General features: G+C 39.9%; 1 protein-coding gene across 1 annotated transcript; it reads left to right on the plus strand.

The window, feature by feature from the left end:
* The first annotated feature begins 1,774 nt into the window (after window positions 1-1,774).
* On the plus strand, window positions 1,775-14,092 carry RWDD2B (RWD domain containing 2B). The gene is made up of 6 exons (XM_077760212.1): window positions 1,775-2,001; window positions 6,177-6,351; window positions 11,780-12,006; window positions 12,094-12,161; window positions 12,292-12,654; window positions 13,263-14,092. Exons 3-6 carry the CDS (start codon window positions 11,800-11,802, stop codon window positions 13,495-13,497), a joined length of 873 nt encoding a protein of 290 aa, XP_077616338.1. The 5' UTR covers window positions 1,775-2,001; window positions 6,177-6,351; window positions 11,780-11,799; the 3' UTR covers window positions 13,498-14,092.
* The last annotated feature ends 12,439 nt before the right edge of the window (window positions 14,093-26,531 follow it).

Raw genomic sequence — 26,531 nt, forward strand, 5'->3', positions numbered from 1 at the left:
TGCCCTGGTGTTTATTTAGTCTTCTACAGAAGACACATAATCACTTTGGGGGAAAAAAAAAAGATAGGAAATGGTCACCCATATTAGTGATCATATTAAAAAAAAAAGAGAGAGGTTAAGATAGTGGCATCCTAACCTGTCGAATTGGCCAGAGTAACAATGGTTACATTTGTAACCTCCAGCTATTTACCGCTGATACAGTCTTCTCTCAGCACACAGGAATTTTTTTTTTCCATTCTAAAACACAGCCTTATGGACATTGTACCACCTGCTTCCTCTGCCTAGAATGCTGCTCCCCATGATCTTCTGTGGTTGGTAATTCTAATTCTGTTCACACCTTAAGTCACTCACAGAGAAATTGGGTGGGCAATCTAGTTATATAGCCACCTGATCACTTCCCAGCAGTTGTCACTACCTAGTATTTTTTTTTCTCATATTTACCTATATATTTCTTCCCCGCCCCATTCACAGAAATGCGCAAATGTAAACTTTGAGAGCTGGGACATCTTTGTCTTGTTCATGGCTGTCTCTAGTACCCAGAAGTGTCGGGAACATAGTAAGTGCTTAATGCTTATTGAAGGTCATTAGAAACGAAAACTTTTACAAGAATGTTCACAGTAGCCTTACTCATAATAGCCAGCAAATTCTTTGTTGTAGGGGGATGTCTTGTGCACTGCCGAAGTCGAGCAGCATGGCTAGGTCCTATCCATTAGATGCCAGAAGCACTCCAGTTGAAACAACTCAAAGTATCTTCGGACATTACCAAAAGTCCCCTGAGACATTGTTGCCTCCCTGGGCAAAATCCCTCCTTCTCCACGCCCTTAAAGAATTGTTACTGTTTCACTGTAAAATTCTCTCAACTTTACTGTATGCTTGAAATTTTTCAGAGTAGTTGGAGAAAAAAAGATTTAATGACATCGAAAAATGCCCACAAAGCACCAAGTAAAAGGTAAAAGATGCAGCCATGAAAATACGTGTACTAATCTTATTTTTGTAAAAAAGGGGAAAAAAGTTGTGCACTAATTGGTATTAGTTGGAACACTGTGAATGTGTTCACAAAAAAAAATCTTGAGATTTCTAAAAATATGTAACAGCACAAAGAAAAAAGTGCATTACCGATATTGAGATTGTAAAAATTATTTTAATGGTGGAGTCGCCTTCAAACTATCCTTTTATTAGCCGAGATTAATTTCCATGCATTCACGTGGCATTTTCTAACGTCACCACAACCACCATCCAGGCTCACCTCTGCCTAATGCCTTGGCCTTCAGGGGACAACACCATCCCCATTGTGTGCGAAGACATTAGGAGCGCAGAACAGGGACCCTACATCTACCTACCGAACCCTAAGCTGCATGAAATCGAATGATTCCTACACGTGTTTGAATCTGAGGAGCGTTTGTTACTCTAATAGGCCATTTCTTGACCCAGGAAACAATGCTGGCTAACACTTCTCCGTGACAGCGGCAGCGGCTGGGAAATGCCGTAGGATGGAATAAGAAGTCTGTGCCAGGGGCGCTTGGGTGGCTTAGTCGGTTAAGCGTCTGACTTTTGCTTAGGTCGTGATCTCGCGGTTCGTGGGTTCGAGCCCCGCGTCGGGCTCTGTGCTGACTGCCAGCTCAGAGCCTGGAGCCTGTTTCAGTCTGTGACTCCCTCTCTCTCTGACCCTCCCCTGCTCACGCTGTCGCTCTCTCTCTCTCTCTCTCTCCTAGAAAAGAAAAAATATTAAAAAAAAAAAAAGAACTCTGTGCCTGAGAACAGCGGAGCCTAGAATCCCAGTCACCGAGCAGCTGGGCTTCCGGGGCGCGCCGCCAGCGAGCGCGCGCATGCGCCAGGCCGGGAAGGCGTTGTCTCACTTCCCCTAGGCCGCCCCGCAGGAGTGGCTTGTAGGCTTCGGATTCCCTGGCCCTGGAATTCCGAGGCTCCTTCTGGACGAGACCTGAGCTGTCCATGCAGCCAGAAAACCCGGTGTTCCAGCACAGAGCGGGTCCATCGCTCCAGGTGAGTCTACCGTCCACTGCCTCCCAGCCGGATCGGGGGGTTCCCAGGGCGGGGGTTCCCAGGGTTGCGGCTTCCAGTTTCACCCTCCGGGAACTTCACGACGCAGTGGCACCGCCTCCCCGCGGGCTGCACACTGCTCATTGGTTCCAGCCGGCCGTTCCTGACGCCGCCCGCAGCCGGGACCACCCGCCTTCCCCCCCCTCCCCGGGCTAGTCGGTTGTTAGGGGCGACGGCGCCTGCGTACAAGGCTTCGGTAGTTGTTTTCAGCCAGTTGACCAGTGTCAGGCAGGTCTCGTGGAGCCTGGACCCGATCTCCTCTATAGAATAAAAGTCTACGAGGAAAAAGAATGATTCCACTTAGGAAGCTCAAGTTTTATTCTGCATTCGTACAGCATTCATTGAAATCTTGAGTCGGAAATTTCTCCTCAAGGTTTTTTTGTTTGGTTACCTTGAAATGTCATCAACGGAAATAAGTCTGACAAGTAAATTATATACTTGTGACATCACTCCCATAGTTGTCTGCACACGGGTCGCTTGGCCCCAAACTTATTTGCTGGCTCCATCTCATCTTCCAGACCTCCAAACTCGGTGGGACTTTCTCCCAACTTCACTCACTCCCTGAGTGACCAAACAAGCATGCCTTTCACTATATGTTGGTTACTCGCAAAATTAATCTCCACCTGGATACCTCATAAACTACATAATTACATCCAACTGTCTGCTGAACATCTCTACTGAATAGGTGTCTTAATAGGCACTTCATTCCATATTTCTTTTTTTAATGTCTTGGTAGAGAATTATGTATTTTTATTTTTTTAATGTTTATGTATTTTTGAGAGAGGGAGTGTGTGTGTGAGGGGGTGGAAGGCAGAGAGAGGGAGACAGAGAATCCCAAGCAAACTCCAAGCTGTCAGCACACAGCCCAATGCGGGACTGGAACTCACCGACCATGAGACCATGAGCAGAAATCAAGAGTCGGCTGCTTAACCAACTGATCCACCCAACAAACTCAGGACTGTGAACCTGAGCAGAAATCACAAATCAGAGGCTTAACCTACTGAGCGATCCAGGCAGCCCCATTCCATAGTATTTCTAAAACCAGACTTCAGGTTTCCACCATTTTCCCTACCTAAATAAATGCCAAATCCATTCTTCCAATCTCTTAATGCTTTAGGTTCATTATTCAGTCTCTTCTCTATAGTCACCTTTAGCAGAGAGGTGTGGTCCCTGAGTACCCTGTGTACAGTTGAACAACCCTCTCCTCCCTCCTACCCACTTGTTCCTTATCCCCCTCATCTTCTTCAGTCTTTATCATAACAGTTATGCTAGGCATACATATTTGTTTTTTTGTTGTCATGGTCTTCTCCCACTGAATTAAGTCTTAATGATAGCCGAGATTTTTGTGTGATTCTTGTTCATTGTTATAGTCTTAATGCCAAGGACAATGCCTGACACACAGTAGGTACTCAAGAAACATTTATGGATGAACAACAAATGACAATAATAGCAACCACTTTTATAGTACTCTGTTGCCACACGTTGTTTTAAGCACTTTCCACACATCATCATTTAATCCTCAAGCGACCCTATAGAGGTGAGGAGATTGAGGCACAGAGAAATTAAGTCAACCTACCTGAGGTCACACAGTTGGTATGGGCACATTGGCATCTAAGTCACAGAGTACATACTTAAACCACTGTGATGAAAAATACAAAGTAAATTCACTTCCTCTAATAACCATCTACTCAATTGTTTCTTGGATTCCTCAACTTTAAAACAGATTAGGGGTGCCTGAGTGGCTCAGTCAGTTAAGTTGTCTGGCTCTGAATTTCAGCTCAGGTCATGATCTCACAGTTGGGTACCTGAGTTTGAGCCCCATGTAGGGCTCTGCACTGACAGCACGAAGCCTGCTTAGGATTATCTGTCTCTTTCAGTCTCACCCCTCTCAGTCCGTTCTCTTCTCTCTCTCTCCCTCTCTCCTCTCTCTCTCTCTCTCTCTCAAAACTAAACATTTAAAAAATAAAACAGACTAGAAAAGATATTCATGGAATTCCAGTGAGGTCAGGGATTTTAAGTACTTACATGAATATTTTTTAATAACAGAGGAAATGCGTAAGGTATGATGTCAAATGGAAATAGGATATAAAATTATATGAAGTCAGTAGTTAGTAAAGGAAACATTGTGTTTAAGGGAGGGAAGAGTTTGCTGCTCTAACAGGTTTTGTAAAGAACTCAAAAATGGTAAGTAGCATTGGTAATATTTAAACTACTTGAATTGGGGTGGCCAGAGGACAAAGCAGGGATTTCTGATCTGTGTAGAAGAGAGCTAATATTAGGTCTAGGGAAAAACAAAACAAAAAACAAAAAAAACGTTCTGGGGTCAAATAGGTTTGGGACACTCAGTATACTAAAACTTCTTAGAAATTCACAATGCATATTGGAATCTAACAACAAAGATTGAGATGCCACATACAAAAAGTGTGTCCATATAATTTGTTTTCCAAATGGGGTTATTTTTATCTAAGATAAATGCTAACCTAGTTGGTACAATGGCATGACCCATGGTCACCCTGAAGAAACTTGTTAAACTTAGTGTCATTTAGCATTTCCAGAACTTATTTGAGCAAAAAATGCTTTGTGGAAATTTTTTTTTCCCAGCATGACAGTGGCACCCTGATAAACAGTGTTTTAATGACTTTAAGTTGAAAAAGCACTGGGATTAGGAATGATGTGTTGGCATTGATTTATACTCTGATCTGTGGACATAGCCCAATGTGTGCAAGAGTGCCTCAAATTGTTCTGATTCCTATCAAGTTAATCCTAATGAACTCAACACCCCACCACATTTAGTCATTCTCGTAATCCTTGATGTGTTTGTGACAGGACCCACTACTGTTACTGATCTAAATTACCTGTGAGTAATTTACATTTCTATTTAAGTAGAACTTTTTCATTCTTTAGAAGTACCATATAGTGAACTAGCTCAACTGTTGACCAAATACCATTTTCTAATATTAAAGAAATGATCCAATTGTATTGGATACAATAAAGAAGATTTGAATAACAGGAGAGACATGTTCCTAGAGGGCTTGATAATGGATCATCCAAGGCAGCCTTCGTGAACGGGATCCACTCTACATGTGCTGGCATTTTGTGCCACCAGTCTGTGAAACTCACAGCCAGATCAGGAGCTGGAATAAATTCACTTCACTAAGTAGCTGTCAGGGTTTTTGGCTAGTTTGCCTTCAACTAAGGGAAACCTAACACACCCGACTCCTCCTCTCAGACTGCAGCCCTCGTTCCCAATCACAAATCATGTGAACATTTTTCTATTAGATAGACGGTGCCTTCCTGAGTGTCTTGTAGACCTCTGTTAGACACTGCATACAATACATATAATGGCAATATGGAGTGTGAGTTGATGGAGGCAGAGTCTAGATAAGAGGAGTCAAAGTTCTAGAAGGCGACAGATACACACTCAACTTTGAAATCTTGAAGAGACTGCTTAATAAAGGGTCTGTTTACAGAGGTGTGGCCAGGTTTAAAGAAACCTCCACTACCCAGAGGCCTGAAAGGTCTGCTGGAGCTGAGGAAGAAGGACTTCCCACAAAAGCTATGGTCTTAGGGGGTCATGGCCATTGTCAGAATCCCACCAAAACAGGAAAGGAGTAGTGGAGAAATACTCTAGGGTCTTTCTCCTGCCATCTTCCTTCACAACAGAGCCATTAGCTGAACCTAACCGTAAGAAAGGCAGAAAGGTTGAATGGTATAGGCTACAGGGGTCAGTTTTTCAGAGTCCAGAGCAGGGAGAAGAAGGACCAAGCATGTGTTTAGGGGACAAACAAAAAGTAACTAGCACAAGAGAAAATAGTCCAAATGATGAGCCCCTGAACCAGGCGTTGGTAGTTGGGGTTGTGAGGAAGGGACAGGTTCAGGTCCATATCAATTTTCTTGTGCTTTCCTGCCTCGTGGACCTTTCTTCTCTCCCCACTATGCCTCCTTCTCTGCTTGTCTCAGCCCCTCTTCAGGATTTGACTCAGATCCTGTCTCCTTCCTTAAATCTTTCCTGATAACCCATTTCATTGATCATGCACTCCTCTCAATCCCCACGATAATGCCTGTACTAGTCATTTAACACTTAACCTTTTTATCTTCATTGTTCTATATCTTATTAGATAATATGTCCTGATCCTCAAACTAAATAGAAAACCCCAGGAAGGAATGAAGGATGAAGCTCTACATATAGTAGTTATTCAATAAACATTTATCAGAAGTGAGAAGAGTTCCATGAAGACAGCATTAACCAAGATAACGGTGTTTGATTTCACAGAGTAAATTCTCTTGGAGAAGGTAAGTCATGTTTCCTTTGCAGCAGTGGGACTGAGCTCTGTTTTCTTTTCAGATGTGTAACCTTTCTTTTTTTCTGAATTCAGAAGCACTAAATACTAATCCTAAAACTTCAAACAATATAGAAACATACAAATTAGTCCTTCCCTTCTTCCCTCTACCCATATTTAGCCAACTGTTCGTAGTTTGGTGAGTTATCTTTCTGACTTTGTTCATGTATGTGTAATGATGTAACAAGGATAATAAAACCATAACTATTTATATCCTTCTATAATCTGCTTTTTCTTAGGTAACCATGTATCATGAACACCAGTGTTAATATACATTTTCTAATGATCTCATGATATGTTTACTATTTATATGTATATTTACTTAACTATCTATTGTTGAACATTAGGTCATTTCTGATTTTTTTATTATAAATAATAAGCAGTAAACATCCTTACAAACACTTTTTTTATATAATGTCTGATTTTTTCCTTAGGTCGGTTTCACAGAATTGGAATATTTAGATCAGTTTTTCCTATAGCAACCTTTTCTTCTATGACAACTATCAGATATTAACCATTTGTGTGTGCGTGTTTGTTGGGGGGGAGGGGGCATGCGCACGCACGTGTGTGTGTACATGCCAATTTGGTAAGTTAACAATATTGTGTTGACGGGACTTCCACTTTTGGAACAACAGAGTAGATATATTTTTCCTAATTTGTCCTGTGAAGTACAACTAAGGATCTTGAACATTATTTCTAAAGCAAACACAAAAGACTCTGAAACGTGGAGAAGAAGGCAGACCAACTAGGGACCTTGGGACCCAAGGAAAGACACAGTGGTGACTTTCTTCGGTATCCTTTTTTGCCTTAAATATCCAAGACTTGATTTAAAAAGGAGCAACCCAGAAATGCCAAGGGTAAAGACCAAAAAAGAATTTTAAAGCCCCCCAAAAGCCTGCTCTTTCTAGCTAAAGTACCAAGAAATGTCCAGCTGAGCAAGACGGAAAACATTTAGATAATAAATGCTCTACACCAAGCAAATACGACAGAAAACACTGTGTCCTCTCCCCCAACCACGCCAGCAAAGGGAGCCTTGATTCCACTGTCACGACCCTGTAATAAGCACTTCAATTCCCACTCCTTGTCACGATGGTATCAAAAACAATCTGATTAGGGACCCAGGACTTTCCTCCCTGCCTGGTGATAAGAAGGACCTTACCACAGTTTTGGTGTTAGACCCCATGTCAGGTCCATGTCAGACCACATGGGGAGCCTGTAATTCCACTCTGATGCAGCGATAACAAGGTATCCCTCCTTCACCTTGCTGGAGTAATGTCCTAGTAGGGAGGCCAGACTTTCACCACTACCTAGCAGTAGCAAAGCTACCCCTCAACATGGTGTTAGTGGAGGCCACATGCGTAGCAATAAGGAGGCCCTCCCACCACCAAAAGCTCTCCCCCCACCCCCCCACTTTTTTTCCTCCTTTCAGGAACAGTACCAGAAAAAGTATGCTAAATGGAAGATTTGAGTAAAATTCAGTCTCATAATACCTAAATAAAATAAAACACTTGTCATACCAAAAACAAGGAAAATCTCAAACTAAGTGAAAAAGACAATAAATAGATGTCAATGCCAAGATGACAGAGATGGTAGAATTATCTGACATTTTTTTTTTAAAGTAATGTCTGTACCTGTCTTGGGTCTCAAACTCACAACCCTGAAATCAAGAGTAGCATGCTCTTCCTACTGAGCCAGCCAGGTGCTCCTGACAAAGATTTTAAAACACCATTCATAAGTGTGCCTGGCTGGCTTAGTTGGAAGAACATGGGACTCTTGATTTCGGGGTCATGAGTTCACAACCCATATTGGGTGTAGAGATTAAATAAATAAATAAAACACCTATCATTTCAGTGGGCAATGACAGAGACACTTCAAGTAAAAAAATTGGAGGTGGTGCAGCTGGTGGCTCAGTCAGTTGAGCATCCAACTCTTGATTTCAGCCTAGATCATGATCTCATGGTTCATGAGGTGGAGCCCTGAATCAGGCTCTGCACTGTCAATGCACAGAGCCTGCTCAGGATTCTTTCTCCCTCTCTCTGATCCCATCACCCACCCTTCTCTCTCTCAAAATAAACAAGAGTCTCAGTAAAGAAATAAGATATAAAGAAGAACCAAATGCAAATGTTAGAACTTAAAAATGCAATAACCAAAATTGAAAACACAGTAGATGGACTCAGCAACAGAAGGAAGGGGATGGAAGAAAGGATCAGTTAACTGGAAAACATAATAATAGAAATTATCCAGTCTAAACAATGGAGACAAATAGGCCCAAAATAAATTAACAGAGTTTTAACAACATGTGGGACTATAACAAAATATCTAACATGTCATTCCAAAAGGAGAAGACAGAGCTGAAAAAGTACTTGAAGACATGATGGCTGAAAGTTTCCCAAGTCAAAAAGCATTAACAGATTCAAGAAATTGAATGAATGTCAAGCACAAAGAATTCAAAGAAATTCACATCAAGATATATCATAGTCAAGCTTCTGAAGACTAGAGACAAAGAAAAGGTCTTGAAAGCAAGCAAGAAATGAACCTTAGCTATAAGGTTCAAATAAGAGAATATTTCTCACCAGAAACTGTGGGGGCCAAAATGAAGAGACATGATATTTTTCAAGTGCTGAAAGTAAAGAATTGCCAACCTAGAATACCACATCCAGTGAAAATATCCTCAAGAATGAAGGGTAAATCAAGACAATTCTGACATGAAAGAAAACTAAGAGAATTTGTCACTAGTAGATCTACCCTAAAAAATTGCTCAAGTAAGTTCTCTATATGGAAAGGAAACAAGAAAGGAATTATTATGGAAGAAATATCATGAAAAAGACAAAAGTATGGTCAAATACTTCTGCTGAGTTTTCTAAATTCTATTTGATGCCTGGAGCAAAAATTATAACACTCTTGTGGTTCTAAATGTATATAGAAGAAATTTTTAAGATCATTATATTATAAATGGGGGAAGGTAAAGTGACATAAAGTAACAAAGTTTCTGTACATCACTCAAGCTGTTAAAATAAGACACCAGTGATATTTATATGTGTGTGTGTGATGTTTTATATAGGGTGTGTAGAATAACCACTAAAAGAGTTATAAAAGTAATGCAAAGACATTATACATTAACCAAAATGGAATTTCAAAATATTTTCAAGCTACAAAAGGCAGGGAAAAGAAAACAAAGAAATTAAAAATATAGAAAGCAAACATAAAATAATATAGTTGACTTAAGCCTCAGTAATTGTATTAAATGTAAATCATCTAAATACAATAATTAAAAGAGATTCCTCCACCCATCCACCCACCCCGGCACACATACCCATACATACAAAGAATTATCTGGTCTGAAATATCAATAGTTCCAAGATTGAGAAATCCTAAACTAGAGTCTAGTTAAAGTCTAGACTCTAGACTTTCAACAAATTCATGTTGCCTACTGCACACTACATTGCTACTTTCTAAGGTACCTGGTGCTGTTTCCTGAGCCTTCCTAAGGTTCTGCAGCTTCCCTACCCACCTGACCAAGCAACTAATAGAGGAAAGAAAGCTGAAATCTAAGTTAGTTATAGCTCATTTACCCCTTTCCACCTTTCAAATTTTTGTTAATAGCTTTTGTTATTTCCTTTCCCTTTGTCTTTGAGAATTTATCCTTTTACTCTCATTTTAATGAGGTCAGAGAGAAAGGGAAATATTTATACAAGGCTCATTCTCTATGTTTTACCAGAAGTCCCCACATGTTTTCTTGCAAATGAAATTAAATTTATCTTTTAAAAAAGTCCTACCTGGGGGTGCCTGGTTGCCTCAGTCGGTTACGTGTCTGACTTTGACTCAGGTCATGATCTCATTATTTGTGGGTTTGAGAACCAGGTTGGGCTCTGCACTGACAGTGTGGAACCTGCTTGGGATTCTCTCTCCCCCTCTCTCTGTCCCTACCCCACTTGCTCTCTCTCTCTTTCAAAATAAATAAATAAACTTTAAAAAAATCCTACTTGATTAGCATCTCAGTAACCTTTATAAGTCTGGAATGGGGAAGACTTTTATAACAAAGATTCAAAGTCCAGAAGCCATGAAAGCAAAAGTTGATGAACATGCCTAAATGGGGGAGGTACACATAGACACAAACAAAATGCCATAAAAAGACTATGTGTTAAGAATTCTTTTAGGGCTGCCTGGCTTGATCCAAAGAGTGTCCCAACACTTCATTTCAGGGTCGTGAGTTCGAGCCCCATGTTGGGTGTAGAGATTACTTAAATAAATTTAAAAAAATTTTTTTAAAAGAGAGGTGGTACTATATAAAAATGTAAACTTCAGTATGGCAACTTTTGGAAGGCAACTTGGGAATATCTGCCAGCATTTAAAATGTTGTACCTATTGCTCCAACAAGCCCCCTCTACAAACATATCCTTGAGTATATAGTATTAACAGTTTGCCAAACTGTATATATACAAAGAACTATTATATAAGTATTCATAACAGCAAAAGTGTAGAAACAACCCAAGTTCCCATCAATAGGTAAAGAATGCAGTACATTATGACATATCTATATGATTCAGTCTGACAGTCAACTACTAGAAAGAATGAGATAAACCCCTATGTACTGACACTGAATAGGTCTTAAACATATATTTGGAGAGGAAGGAGTGGGGGAAGAAAGATATGTATATATGATCCCTGGGGATATATTTTGATTATATATCTCATTCTTTACATTCCTTTAAACTTTATACCACCATCTATTTTATACAGAGGTATATGTACAATGCCTAAAATGTCTTCTGTTTCTGAAACACCAAAACTCTGCCTTAGGTGGGAAACTTAGGCAGGTAGATCAGCAGAAACTGTATCTTCATTTCTCAACCTTCTACCATTTGAACTTTTTAACCTTGTACTTTTTTTGTTTTAATGTTAACAGGGGTTACTTGAGCTATGGGATTATTAGAATTTATTTTCTCTTCAGATTCTTCTGCCTTTAAAAATGAATAAACACTAATTTTTAAGAGAAAAATATTAACCATCTCTTACTAAATCTCTTACTTATTCTGTTCATTCTAGGTTTCCAAAGTGACCAGTCATAGCCTCTTTCCTGGCAATGTCATTGATAAGACTTTTGACTACATAATTAGTTTACTTCAATGAAATTGCTCATTGTGGTAGCTCAAGATGCCAGATCAACTGTCTAGATACAGAGAAATTTGGTGCCTGGTTATTATTAGAGTTTTATGGCATTCACTGGATTGGCCCATGGTTTGGATCCTTAGCATATATTGCACCTATTTAAATTTCACATTTTATGAAGAAATCAAATACACTTTCAATAAGTACCTATATTGATCTATTAAGTTCTCCTAAGATTGTAAATTATCTCTCTTATTATCTCATCTCCTTAGAAATTTATGGATATCCAAAAATGATTGAGATTGAACAGGCAGAGGCCCAGCTCTCTGAGCTAGACCTGCTCACCAGTATGTTCCCCGGTGAGAACGAACTCATAGTGAATGACCAGCTGGCTTTAGCAGAAGTGAAAGATTGTATTGAAAAGAGGACGATGGATGGACGATCCTCAAAAGTTTACTTTACTATCAATATGAATCTGGATGTATCTGAGGAAGAAATGGTAATTCAGTTTGCTTTTGGAAGAACTAAAACAAATCAAGACTTAAAACAGCACTTAGGACATGTTCTTTTTTTTTTTTTTTATCAGGTGATGTTTTCTCTGGCCTGTATTCTTCCCTTTAAATACCCTGAAGTTCTGCCTGAAATTACTGTCAGGTATGTTATAGAAACTGGCCAACACAACACTAGAGTTCAGATTTATCTGAAAATAAAAGCAATTCTTAAGTTTGTTTTCTGTTCCAAGAAAAATTGATTTAATTTTTGTATTCCATATCTTTTCCATCAGATCGGTATCATTAAGTAGGTCTCAGCAGACTCAGCTGAACACAGATCTGACTGCATACCTGAAAAAGAACTGTCTCGGAGATGTCTGTATATTGAATGCCACAGAGTGGGTTAGAGAACATGCTTCTAACTATATCAGCAGAGACACCACACCTTCCCCTGCTCCAGGAAGTGCAGTCCAGCCAGTTGATCTCATTCTCACAAGACTGTGGATCTATAGCCATCACATTTACAACAAGTACAAAAGAAAGTATATTCTAGAGTGGGCAAGGGAGCTTTCCCTGTCTGGATTTAGCATGCCTGGGAAACCTGGTGTTGTTTGTGTGGAAGGCCCACAAAGTGCCTGTGAAGAATTCTGGTCAAGGTTTGCTTTCACAAATTTTGTATGCTGGGTCAATAATTTTAGTAGTAAGCGGGATACTAGAGATATGGAAATTAGTGTATCCCTGGGGCTGTACCTTATGGGGATTCAGTGTCAAGCCAGTGGATAAGACAGAGCTCACACATGGTCAGCATCACTGTCTTCCCTGACACAATGCACATATGAGATGTTCTATAAATAGCTATTGAATTGAGCCCCTGCCCTATGTGCTATGATCCCCTCCATTTCCATGGATCTGATTCTTCTCACTGATGGGATAAACTGTGCGTACCCTGTGAAACAAAGAGATTTCTAATTTTCTCATTTCTGTACTGATTTCCTAAATGATTTTCTAAAAAAGTCCTGTTGAGAATTTGAGAGCAGTTTCCACATTTCTAAAATCTTGATATGAGGCAGCAGCAATAAATAAAGTTTGGGGATAGGATGGTGACCAGCATCATATTTGATTAAAATAAATCCTTGTGAGATAAAACTAGATTCCTTTACTTCCAGGAAAAGGCATTGATAAGTCTGTCATAGAACTTGTATTTTCAGTGCTTTAGAAGGTAAAACAAATTCCCAATATTTCTACTTTGAAACTTTCTTTTCAGACTCAGAAAATTAAACTGGAAGAGAATTTTAATTCGCCATCGAGAAGACATCCCTTTTGACGGTACAAATGACAAAATGGAAAGAGAAAGAAAATTTTCATGTTTCGAAGAAAAAGTGTTCAGTGTGAATGGAGCCAGAGGAAACCATATGGACTTCGGTCAGCTGTATCAGTTTTTAAATGCCCAAGGATGTGCAGATGTTTTCCAGATGTTCTTTGGTGTGGAAGGACAATGACTGGGCAGAGGAGTAGTTGAAAGTATTTTGTCACTGTTGGCCTTTGGACACTTTCCCCACTCTTTCCTGAACGATGAAGTAATTTTATTTTAGCCCCTTTCCAGAATGTTAGGGGGAAAAAAAGAGGGGAAAAAAGGTAGTAGAGCTGAAATGTATCTGTTTTAAGTACATTCTTAAAATTGTTGATAGAAAATTCTTGACATAGCAACTACCCATTTTGAAAGAGAAATTAATTATACCAGAGGGAGAGGCCCTGCTTCCACTAAGAATGTGGAAAAGCTAGATGTTCACTCTTCAGCCTCTCTTGCAGCTAGGTGTGGTCTCAAGATGCGGCTTTGGGTGGGGGGCTACTGGGGGAACTTCTGCTTTCCCAGTCAGAAGGGCAGATGCAGCTAGAGCACCTCTGTTTCCCCGTTCTGCCACAAACACTAAAGAAGAGGCCGGAGCTGCAGTAGTTCTTCCAACCATGAAGGCAGGAAGGGCCAAGTGAGCCATGGAGATTCCTGTCCCCACGTTGCTGAGCTGCTGACCCAACACCAGCCCCCGCCTGTCTCTAGACAGCTGGTTATGAAATAAAATCCATTTCATTTCGTTTTCTGTGCCTGTTACTAGCAGATGAAAGCTGGATTGCCAAGTAGACTTCCCTCAAAGCTTTAGTTTTGCATCTACCCCAGCCGTTTGATACACAAACAGGTGAAGTTTTTCTTAAATGGAGTTTGCAGTTCATCTCTGTTTTGGTATACTTCCCTTGTATACTTCCCTGTCCCTGGGCTCGCCTCACAGAAGGCTGAGGCACCAGAGCTCAAACTAACAGCCTTCAACAATTCATCAGATTGGTAATAGAGAATTTGTTTTTGGCAGACTGGATCTTGACACATTTTTCATTCTGGAAATGGCTTTCTGTAAATCTAGTTTCAACAAATTGACCTGGAGTCGAATAAACACACTACCTGGTTTTTGAGGCCCTCCAAAAATCAGTTACCTAAATACTTATTAAATAATATTTACTAGCTGCCAGCACTCCAGTCAGTACAAGGCGATGAGTATTCCTTAAAAATTCAAACTTGGTTAGAGGAATAGGCAGGGGCGGGGAGCAGATACAATGCATTATTTAACTAAGTAAAAAGTTGGAGGCAACCTATGTGCCCAATTCTAAGTGAATCAGTAAGTGCAACAGATACATATTATGCAATACTTTGTAGACTTCAGAAGGAATAAAGCAGAACTAACAAGGCAATGTGAATAGATCTTAAATATAAAGGCGGTGAAACACCATTCTGTAAAAGGGAGGTATATGCAAAATGACCTCCAAAAACCAAATCCCTAAGACTGAAAAGGCCAATGAGTCCAGCTTGACAAGAAATGGTTTATTACAGGGGGAGGGGGGGGGGGGGGGNGGACAGAAGCGTGTCTTGGAAGGCCACAAATGAGTAGATTGCCACAAGTACCTTTTCCCAGGACCTACTTTTATAGCCCTGGAGGCTGAGTGCTGGGGGACCACTCAGGAGGGAAGGCCTGAGATCAGTTGTATCTCCAGAGCACATCAAGGATGTTACACCCCAAGGGTCTACCTAAGGGTGTAGTTGGGCCAAAAGAAAGAATGGGAGAGGGTGGCTTGTGCTCAAGAAGTGTTCCAGTCACAGAGCGGTCATCATGGCAGATTAGTCCAAGATGCTTTAGTCAGCTTCGCTTTAGTCGGCTTCACACAAACACAAATAAGAACTAGAATGGTGCCTATATTGGATGCAACTCCTATGCAGCTCTTCAGATTCCATGCCTACTGCCCATTGTTGTGTCAGTTGCCCTGTAAGTACCCATCCTTCCTTTGCTGCCACAACACAGCCAGATGGACCAGCTGTTCATCTAGGGTGTCTGCTCCCGTCACTTCCAAATGTGAATGAAAAATCTTATAAAGCAAAGGATCTGACATCCCTAGGAGCCACCAAAGGGGCCAGATGATGCAATTACTTTTAGCAGGACCAAAAAGCTAAAACTTTTTTCAGTCTTTGTACATTATTTTAATTTACATACCAGTTTTCTTTGTACAGATACACAAATCTCAAGTGTAACATAAAAACAGAATGAAATAAAGTAGCTTTATAAGTTTTCATCCTCAAGAACTTCTGTCAAATTTAGACATAGATTATTAAGACATAGCAAGAGGGGCACCTGGGTGGCTCAGTCAGTGAGACGTCCGACTTCAGCTCAGGTCATGGTCTCACGGTTTGTGGTTTGATCTCCACATTGGGCTCTGTCCTGACAGCTCAGAACCTGGAGCCTCCTTCAGATTCTTTGTCTCCCTCTCTCTCTCTCTCTGCCTCTCCCCCACTCTCTGTCAAAAATAAAATGTTAAATAAATTTTTTTAATAAAAAAAATATTAGAGCTATAGGAAACATAGCTTCCTTAGACTATTAACAATGATTACATACTTGGTATATTAACATCCTTAATAGGTAAAATTGCATGTACATTTATTCCACAATGACAATGTATTAATTTGACATATATCATGAATTGGAGTCATCTACCAAGAAATAATGTTAAACTCTGAAAAGAAACTATTAGTCCCAACTCAAAGTAAGGTTAAAAGTTAAAAGGATATTTAGGAAACAAAAGTGTGGGCAGGAAACATTGGCCACATGTCCACTTTTATTTGTAAAAGTAACTCCTGTACAAACAATTCTTAAGTAACTTTTTTTAAATTGTAAACTTAATCCCATGAATCCAAATTAGTTGAATCTGCACTAGCAAGGTCAAAGCCACTGTTGTCATCTGCACATTAATTTGATAAATTGCGTTTTAAAACAAAACTGCACGTGCTGCTGTGCAGAACTAATGATCACTTTTAGCACTAATATAAAAAATTTCAGGCCTTTTTCTTTTTGGAAAGCTATATAGTAGGATATTAGAGAAACCCAACAATATGTCATTTGTGGAACTCCATAAAGACTTAGCAACGCAGCTAAGAGTTTATGGCATTTAAGGACTGATGCACGTGTTACTTCCCAGGCACCCACCCCCTCCAACAATGATTACAACTATTTAGAACCAGCTGAGCCCATAAAAAGTTCTGCAAAGGGACACAATAAGCCTTCCGCGTAAGCACAATTGGCACAATTTGGCAACGTGCTCCCGTCAGGATGGGGGAGGGATGTAGGCATGTCTTTTGCCATCCCCACCAAATATCAAACATCAAAGGCGGAACCCTTCAAGAAGCACGAAAGGCGAGTGATTGGCTACCTGCTGACACCCAGATCCCCAGAGGTTTTCAAAAGCTCCGGGGCTTGGACACTTTGACGTTCCACGGACTCTGCACCTGGAGCGCGCGGGACAGGCTCACCTGGAGCGCAGCCGGTGGGGGGGAACCTCACGACGCTTCGCGCAGGCGCCCCACCTTTTACCGACTTGCCTGGAAACTGCTAGCCCGGGATCGGGGACCTTAGTGAGTGTGGGGGCCGATGGGGCAGGTTGCGAAACCTCAGCTACCAGAGCTGCATCTTAGGCTCTCTGTCCTACTGGGGATCTCACAGCCAGACAGGTGCGGCTGTGCTGCCAAATGGGCTTTTTATTTTTTATTATTTTTTCTTAACGCTTATTATCTTTTGGAAAAAAGGTATCGATCTGCATTCTCCTGGGTTTTCCCAGATGTTGCCGCAGCCGGAAGAATTGATGGAATGATGCTCTCTGGGATCCGGGTAATGCAGTCGAGGTCCACCGTGTCTCCAGATTATAATCAGGGAATTACATCAATGGAGGTTTAATCTACTTCCACCCCCTCATCCTATCCCCTGCATTTGGCTGTTTGGATTTTGTAACTCTCTTCTGTCTCGCTCCCCACCCCCACATATAGATACGTATATAATGCATTTTTGCTAGAAAAGATGATCATTACAGGAAATGCAGAAATAACTGGATATAAAACCCACCCTAAGGGGTGCTTGAGTGGCTCAGTCATTTGAGCCTCAGACTCTTGATTTCCGCTCAGGTGGTGATCACAGGGTTGTGGGATCAAGCCCTTCCTTGGGCTCTGAGTGGAGAGTGGAGCCTGCTTGAGATGCTCTCTCACCTGCTCCCTCTGTCCCTGTTCACCCCACTGTCACAGGCCTGCATTCCATCCCCCCTCTCAAATAATTAAATAAATAAAATCCACCCTAAGTCTGCCCCCAAGAAGACAACATTTTCTAGTATATTATTTTTACTCACGTGTATATGTAGTATATTCTTTTTTTTTTTAAGTTTATTTAGTTTTTGAGAGAGAGAGAGAGAAAGAGAGAGAGAGAGTGCGCAGGGGCAGGGAGGGAGAGGGAGAGAATCCCAAGCAGCCTCCGCACTGTTGGCACTGAACCTGAAGATGCAGAGCTCATCCCCTCGAATGCTGGGATCATGACCCCAGCTGAAATCAAGTATGACTCTCAACTGACTGAGACACCCAGGCGCCCCTGTGTTATTTTCTTTTTTAAGCAATTGAATTATACTGAACACACTGTTTTGTATCTTCCTTCTTTCATTAAACACTAGATTTGGAGGCACCGGGCTGACTTGGTGAGTTAAGCATCTGACTTCTGCTCAGGTCATGATCTTGCAGTTTGTAAGTTCTAGCTCTGTGTAGGGTTCTGTGCTGGCAGCTGGCAGCCTGCTTCAGATTCTGTGTCTCCCTCTCTCTCTGTCTGTCTCTCTGACTGTCTCTCTCAAAAATAAATAAAACTTAAAAAAATAGTTAAAAAAATAGATTTAAAATGTCTCCGTGATATAGATTTTTCAGCAACATTGTCAAAGAGCATTGTATTTGGCTGAGTGTACTATAATTCACCAATTCACTGTTACGTTACAATGTCATAACCTTTTCCGGGTTTTAGTTTGTTAATTTTCATTTTCCAATCCACAAAGGTATGGGCATCTGTTTTCTCTTCACCTTAGATTTTCAAAAGTGGAAATCCACTCTCAAGCCTTGGCTCTGTCTTGTTAAATTGTACTTGTGAAATACTAACAAATGAAAATTGCAATTCTTTTGAATTTTCCTTTTCTCTAGATTTTTATCAATGCCAATTATTATTACTATTTTGTCAATTTTATAGATAAAAAATCTATGTTTTATTTTATCTTCATTAAAATTTTAGGGTGGATTATTTATATATAATTTGAAGTAAATGACTATTTATGTTTTACTTATTTTTATTTAAATGAGCAGCCTTAAAATACTTACCTGTAAGAGTTTTTTTTGACAATAAGCATATTAGCCCCCAGTTAATGTTGCAGATTTCCTCATTTGTCTATTTGTTTTTTCTGACATAGGAAAAAAAACCCACTTTTTAATTTAATGTATTTAAATCCATCAATAGTTTACCATATTCTCTCTTTGGGGTATCTATTGGGAAGGCTCTCTGTTGTTTCAAAACCTTGGGAGCTTCTCAGGTATAAACTCACGCTGGGGGGACAAGGAGGGAAGGAAGAGGCAGGCCTCTGGTGGTAAGTGGTACCTGGTTTTTGTTTTGTTTGTTTTATAGGAGAATCATAGGGCATTTGTCTCATAGTCATGAGATTGAGCCTCAGGTCGGGCTTGGGATTCTCTCTCTCTCCCTCTCTCTACCCTGGTCTCCCTCTCTTTCTCTCAAAATACATAAATAAATATTTTTTTTTAAAAACCAAAAAAATGCTTATCAGACTTTGTGCCTTTCCAAGGACTATCTTTTAACAGCAATACTTTTGATAGATATAGTATATGGATGTAGTATTATCTCACTTCACAGATGCTAAAACTGAGGATCAATGAGGCTAAGTAAGATGTACAAATTTGCACAGTTAGTAAGTAGAAGAGCTGGGCTACAAAGTCAGCATGAACCCAGAACTTGTCTTTTTCCCATTATTTCATTTTTCCATCCAGAAACAAAGATATGTTTCCATTTATCTTTTATGCTTCTGACTAAATTTTCGTGTTTTTTTTCAATTACGTTTTATTATTTTATCCACTTTTCCATTATATTTTCTGTTATTGTTAGTCAAATCAATACCTTTGTTAATACTGGATATTTATATGATATCTGACTTCATTTGTAGGGTGTTTTACTCTTTTGAATATTTCTTTTATTAATATTCTTGTGTTTTTCAAATAGACGTAATCTGCTGACAATACTCCATTGACATATTTTCCAATATTTAGACTACTTATTTTTGTTTTGATATATTTTTGTGGTAGTTGGAACCAAAGAAGCAGCTATCAAGTAATTGAATGCTATTTTCCCCCTAAGCTTATGTTAATACTTATTATTTATTCAATAACTCTTTACCCACTCTGGAATGGATAGAAGTGGACCCAGTCCTCATCAAGTTTGGATTCTAGTTTGAGAGTAAGGCATTTGACAACTATTGAGACTAGTATTTCTTTTCAGTTTATAAGTAGAGCAATCCATGAGAATGCATAACAGAACCTGACCCAGTTGAACTTTGGAAGAGTCGGGGGTTTTGGACAGAGGGAGTGGCAAAGAAACGTTGACCCCAAAAGAGAGCCTCAGTGAAGACCCGGAAGCTGGAAAGTCTGTGACATGCCTAAGAGATGAAGTAAGGTTAGTGGGGCTTGTGACTGACAAGTAGTGAACAGAGTGGCATGACAAGTTGGAGGGGTGGGCTGGAGGCATGTAATGCATGATCTTATAGGCCATTTTTATTAAAAAAAAAAAATTCCTCTAGCTGCAGCATGCATCTTAGATTAGAAGAGGGAATGCACGTTTATAAACCAGTTAAGAGATTATTGCCAAGGAATGATTCTTGGCTTAGACAGTAGAGATGGTGATGAAGTTTGAAATGTGAAAACATCTGAGAGGTATATAGGAGGTTAAATTGTTAGATTTTTGAGGGGTTATTGAACAGAAGGACAAGGGAGAGAGGTATAGGAAGGTTTATTCCAAAAGTGTAGCTTGTGAAAGTGGATTTACTGTGGTGCATGTTACCAAGATAGACACCCAAGTTTGGGTAAAATAATTCCATTTTGGTGAACTTGAATTTGAGTGTTCAAAAGACTTCAAATTAAGCCCTCTTTTATTTTAATTCTTAAAAAAAATCAACATTTATTTTTGAGAGGGGGAGGGGGCAGAAAGAGGGAGACACAGGGTCTGAAGCAGGCTCCACACTGTGAGCACAGAGCCTGATTTGAAGCATGAACCCATGAACCATGATGAGCTCATGATCTGAGCCAAAATCAAGAGTCAGCCACTTAACCAACAGAGCCACCCAGGCACCCCTTAAATTTTTTTAAATGTTTATTTATTTTTGAGAGAGAGCACCCATGACCTGATCCGAAGTCAACTGCTCAATCGACTGAGCCACCCAGGCACACCTCAAATTAGGCCTTCTAATAGAAATTGTGTATGTAGGTCTGGACTGGATATAAATTTGAGAGAAAAGTTGTGAATATGGATGATATTGCATAAGCAAAGACTATGGATGAAGACAACAAATGGCCTGAACCGAATCCTGAGGGACTCCAACATTCAATATCCGAAAACTCCGTAGAGGTAAATGAGTCACCAAAGGAGAACAAGAAAAGGAAGATTAAGAGGAAAAGCCTGAGAGTATGACATCAGAGTATCCAGGAGAGTATTTTATAGGTACACTCACATTTCTGCTCCTACCACTTACTCCACTGAGTTTGTTGAAGCAAATCCCAGACATCATATCTTTTTACCTGTACATGCTTTGATGTGTATTTCTATAAAGATATTTTTTCAATGTTTTTCAATATTTAAGAGACAGATGGTGAGTGGGGGACAGGCAGAGAGAGAGGGAAGCACAGAATCCAGAGCTCCAGGCTCTGAGCTGTCAGCACAGAGCCCAATGTGGGGCTCGAACTCACAAACCATGAGATCATGACCTGTGCGGAAGTCCAATGCTTAACCAATTGAGCAACCCAGGAGTTCCTCAATATGCATCTTAAAAGCCAAAACCTCTTTAAAAAAAAAAACATAACCAAAATACCTTTATCACACTCCCAAAACTATTAATTCTTTAATGTAACTAAATATCAATATGTGTTCACATTGCCCAATTATCTCAATTTTTTAGTTTGTTTGGATAAGGATTTAATCAAGGGCCACGTTTGCATTTGGTTGATATGTCTCTTTAGTCTCTTTGAATCTGTCCCCTTTCTCTTCCTTCTTTTCCCTCTCCTTCTGCTCTTCCTTCTATAATGTATTTGTTCATGAAACTGATGTGTGTCTTATAGAATTTCCCACATTCCATATTTTGTTGATTGTGTCCTTGTGTATATTTTAAGAGTGCTTGTTGCTACTAGGTTTGCCATTGTTTCTAGACCTTTTCAGTACACAAAGCTTGAAAATAGTATTATTATACATATGTATACACATACATATAATGAGTTATACTAATTTTTCTAGTTCAAATTTATAAATTTATTTTTGTACCTTTATTTTTTAAATTTATCTTTTTAATTTAAATCCAGCTTAGTTAACATATAATGTAATAATAATTTCAGAAATAGAAGTTGGTGATTCATCACTTACATATAACACCCAGTGCTCATCCCTTTATTGCCCCTCACCCCTTTAGCCCTTCCCCCACCCAACACCCCACCAGCAACCCTTAGTTTGTTCTGAGACTCTGTATTTAAGAGTCTTTTATGGTTTGTATCCCTCTCTGTTTTTATATTATTTTTGCTTCCCTTCCCTTATGTTCATCTGTTTGTATCTTAAATTCCACATACGACTGAAATAATATGATATTTGTCTTTCTCTGACTGACTTATTTTGCATAGTCCTATCCACTTTAGTTCTATCTATGTCGTTGCAAATGGCAAGATTTCATTCTCTTTTATTGCCAGATAATATCACATCTTTTTTTTAAGTTTTTAAAAATTTATTTACTTTGAGAGAGAGAGAGAGTGAGAAGGAGCAGGAAGGGCGGAGAGAGAGAATCCCAAGCAGGCTCCTCATCATCAGTGCAGAGCCTGACATGGGGCTCGAATTCACGAACCATGAGGTCATGACCTGAGCTGAAGTCAAGAGTCAGACAGTTAACTGATTGAACCACACAGGCACCCCTTTACCACATATTCTTTATCCATCCATCAGTTGATGGACATTTAGGCTCTTCCCATACGTTGGCTATTGTCGATAGTACTGCTATAAACATTGGGGTGCATGTGCCCCTTCCAATCAGCACTTCTATATCCTTTGGATAAACACTTAGTAGTGCAATTGGTGGGTTGCAGGGTAGCTCTATTTTTAATGCAAAAAATTTAAACATTTATTCATTTTTGAGAGACAGAGAATGAGTGGAGGAGGGGCAGAGAGAGAGGGAGACACAGAATCTGAAACTGTCAGCTCAGATTCTGACCCGGGGTTTGAATTCACAAACTGTGAGATCATGACCTGAACCAAAGTCGGATGCTTATCTGACTGAGACACCCAGTTACCCCTCTATTTTTAAGTTTTTGAGGATCCTTCATACTGTTTTCCAGAGGGCTACACCAGTTTACATTCCCACCAACAGTGCAGAAAGGGGAACCCTTCTGTTTCTCCTTTCTGCACATCCTCTCCATCACCTGTTGTTGCCTGAGATGTTAATTTTAGCCAGTCTGACCAGTTGAGGTGGTACCTCATTGTGGTCTTGATTTGTATTTCCCTGATGATGAGTAATGTTGAGCATCTTTTCATGTGTCTGATAGCCATTTGGATGTCTTCTTTGGGAAAGTATCTATTCATGTCCTCTGCCCATTTCTTCACTGGATTATTGGTTTTTGGGGTGTTGAGTTTGATAAGTTCTTTATAGATTTTGGGTACTAACTTTATCTGAGATGTCATTTGCCAATAACTTCTCCCATTCTGTTGGTTGCCTTTTAGTTTTGCTGATTGTTTCCTTCATGGTGCAGTAGTTTTTTTTTATCTTGATGAGGTCTCAAGAGTTCATTTTTGCTTTTATTTCCCTTGCTTCTAGAGGGAAATATCTGATAAGAAGTTGCTGCGACTGAGGTCAAAGAGGTTGTTGCCTGTTTCCTCCTCTATGATTTTGACGGCTTCCTGTCTTACATTTAGGTCCTTTCATCCATTTTGATGTGTATGGTGTATGAAAGTGGTCCAGGTTTATTCTTCTGCATGTCACTGTCCAGTTTTTCCGATACCATTTGCTGAAGAGGCTTTTTTTCCCATTGAATATTCTTTCCTGCTTTGTCAAAAATTAGTTGGCCAATATGTTTGTGCGTCCATTTCTAGGTTTTCTATTCTATTCTATTGATCTATGTGTCTGTTTTTGTACTGGTACCATACTGTCTTGATTATCACAGCTTTGTAATACAGCTTGAAGTCCGGGATTGTGATGCCTCCAGCTTAGGTTTTCTTTTTCGAGATTGCTTTGGCTGTTTGGGGTCTTTTCTGGTTCCAAACATATTTAGGATTGTTTGTTCCAGTTCTATGAAGAATGTTGGTGTTATTTTGATAGGGATTGCTTTGAATGTGTAGATTGCTTTGGGTAGTAGTGAAATTTTAAAAATATTTTTTCTTCCAATCCATGAGCATGGAATGTCTTATCATATTTTTTGTGACTTCTTCAATTTCTTTCATAAGCTTTCTATAGTTTTCAGTGTATAGACTTTTCATCTCTTTGGTTAGGTTTATTCCTAGGTATTTTATGGTTTTTGATGCAATGGTAAATGGGATAGATTCCTTCCTTTCTCTTTCTGCTGCTTCATTATTGGTGTATAGAAATGCAACCTATTCCTGTACATTGATTTTATATCCTGTGATTTTGCTGAATTCATGGATCAGTTCTAGAAGCTTTTTGGTGAAGTCTTTTGGGTTTTCCACATACAGTAGCACGTTGTCTGCAAAGAATGAAAGTTTGTTTTCCTCCTTGCCAATTTGAATGCCTTTTATTTATTTGTGTTGTCTGATTGCTGAGGCTCGGACTTCCAACACTATGTTGAATAACAGTGGTGAGAGTGGACATCCTTGTTGTTTTCCTGATCTTAGGGAGGGAAGTTTTTCCTCATTGAGGATGATGTTGGCAGTGGGTCTTTTGTATATGGTATATATTTTATTTTAAACCTTGTTTAAATTTTCAATTTATTTTTTAAGTAACCTCTACACCCAATGTGGGGCTTGAGCTCATAATCCCAAGATCAAGAGTCTCATGCTTTGGGTGACTAGGTGGCTCAGTTGCTTGAGCTTCCTGTCTCTTGATTTTGGCTCAGGTCATGGTTCCATGGTTGTGGAATTGAGCCCTATGTCAGGCTGAGTGCTGGACATGGAGCCAGCTTAAGATTCTCTCTTTCCCTCTGCCCTTCTCCCCCATTCACACTCTAACTCTCTAAGAAAAATAAAATAAAAAAGAGTTGCATGCTCTACTGACTGAGCAAGTCAGGCACTCCTATCTTAAACCTTTTTCATTTTATATTTGTATTTCTTTTCTTAGTTCCTAATGGCATTAACACAATTACATATTTGCTTTTTAAATCAAATAGGAATTTAGATGAAAATTTGTCATTTTTCATGTAGAATTCTATGTGTTTCAACAAATGCATATAGTTGTAACCATTACCCCACTCAAGATATATTTTCATCAACTCCAAAATTCTGAGTACCTTTGTAATAATTACTTATTTGATTTGATTTCAGAATAATAGTACTGATATTATTGTTATTATAATTACTGAAAATAGCCTAACAATTTTTTAAAGTGTTTTTGTTTGTAAGATATATTTCATACAGATACATAGTCAAATGGATGTGCTCTAGGGTCCATTGAAATAACTCCTCTTTGTGTTACAAAGCCATCAATTTTGTTGATATACAGGTGTATTTGTTTCGCTTTTGTTTTTTAGGAACAGTTTTTAACTTTTTTGACTTTTATGCTAAAATCATGTGAAATATTTACTTGATTCTGAATTCCAGTCTACAGAATAAGCTATATTCGGAGAAGTCTAGAGCTCAGAGGAGGTGCCCCACGGAACCCAGAGTCAGACCTCTCAGGATAAGATTCCTGCCTGGCTGCCACTGCCAGTACCCCTAAGGTGCACAATAAGGGTGATAGATTCTTGATAAAAGAAAAAGATGCAGATTGAAGCCAACTGCCACCTAAATGAATTGATGCTGCTGGGGCAAAGCACTGCTGCTGGGATGATGCTAACAGAATGGAGCAAGTCACTTCTCCTCGTGTCAGTCTCATTCTAGTCCCCACTACTGATGCAATCTAACAGGAAGCCAGTTAATAAAGGAGAAATAGTTTGTATAAGGGGGTGAGTGTGTGGACATAAGCAACATTGAAAAACAGAATCAGTACAAGATCTGTACATTTTAAGTTTCTATAGACTTTTCTAAAAACTGCACTTAACACTTTTGATATGGCGGGGGGGAGGGGGTGGGGAGGGTTAGAAAATATTGCCTAGAGCATAACTTCTCAAGTCTTAACAAGACCTGGGAATCATGTTTAAAATGCAAAATCTGGCGACGCCTGGGTGGCTCAGACTGTTCAGCTCAGGTCATGATCTCAAGGTTCGGGGATTTCAGCCTCGCATAGGGCTCGGTGCTGACAGCTCCGAGCCTAGAGCCTGCTTTGGATTCTGTCTCTCTGTCTCTCTCTCTGCCCCTCCCCCACATGCCTTGCACTGTCTCCCTGTCTCTCTCAAAAATAAACATTAAACAATGCAAAATCTGATTCAATAGTCCTGAGGTGGACTGACAGTCTGCATTTCTCACAAATGCCCAGGTGACGCTCATGACTGCATTTTAGGTCTAACATTTTGCTATCTTTCCACAGCCAAGACCATGTCATTCTTCTGCTACCATATGAGAAAATACCTTTCGTGACTCATGCCAGTTTCCTACCCGCTAAATAGGGGACAAACTTGGCTCGGGGAAAGCTCGAAAGACAGAATTTGGAGCTTCTGCGCTCGTTTTGGCCTCTCATTGGGCATGGGTGACGTCATTCGGTCAGGCAGGGAGGGCTCTAGTTGTGACGTTTCCCCCGGCGGATGGTCAAGGACTCGGCTGGAGGCGGGGGGGGAAGTGGGGCGGGAGGAGGGCGGGGT

The sequence above is a fragment of the Crocuta crocuta genome, unplaced genomic scaffold, assembly GCF_008692635.1.
Source record: "Crocuta crocuta isolate KB4526 unplaced genomic scaffold, BGI_CrCroc_1.0 scaffold369, whole genome shotgun sequence".
Taxonomy (NCBI): Eukaryota; Metazoa; Chordata; class Mammalia; order Carnivora; family Hyaenidae; genus Crocuta; species Crocuta crocuta.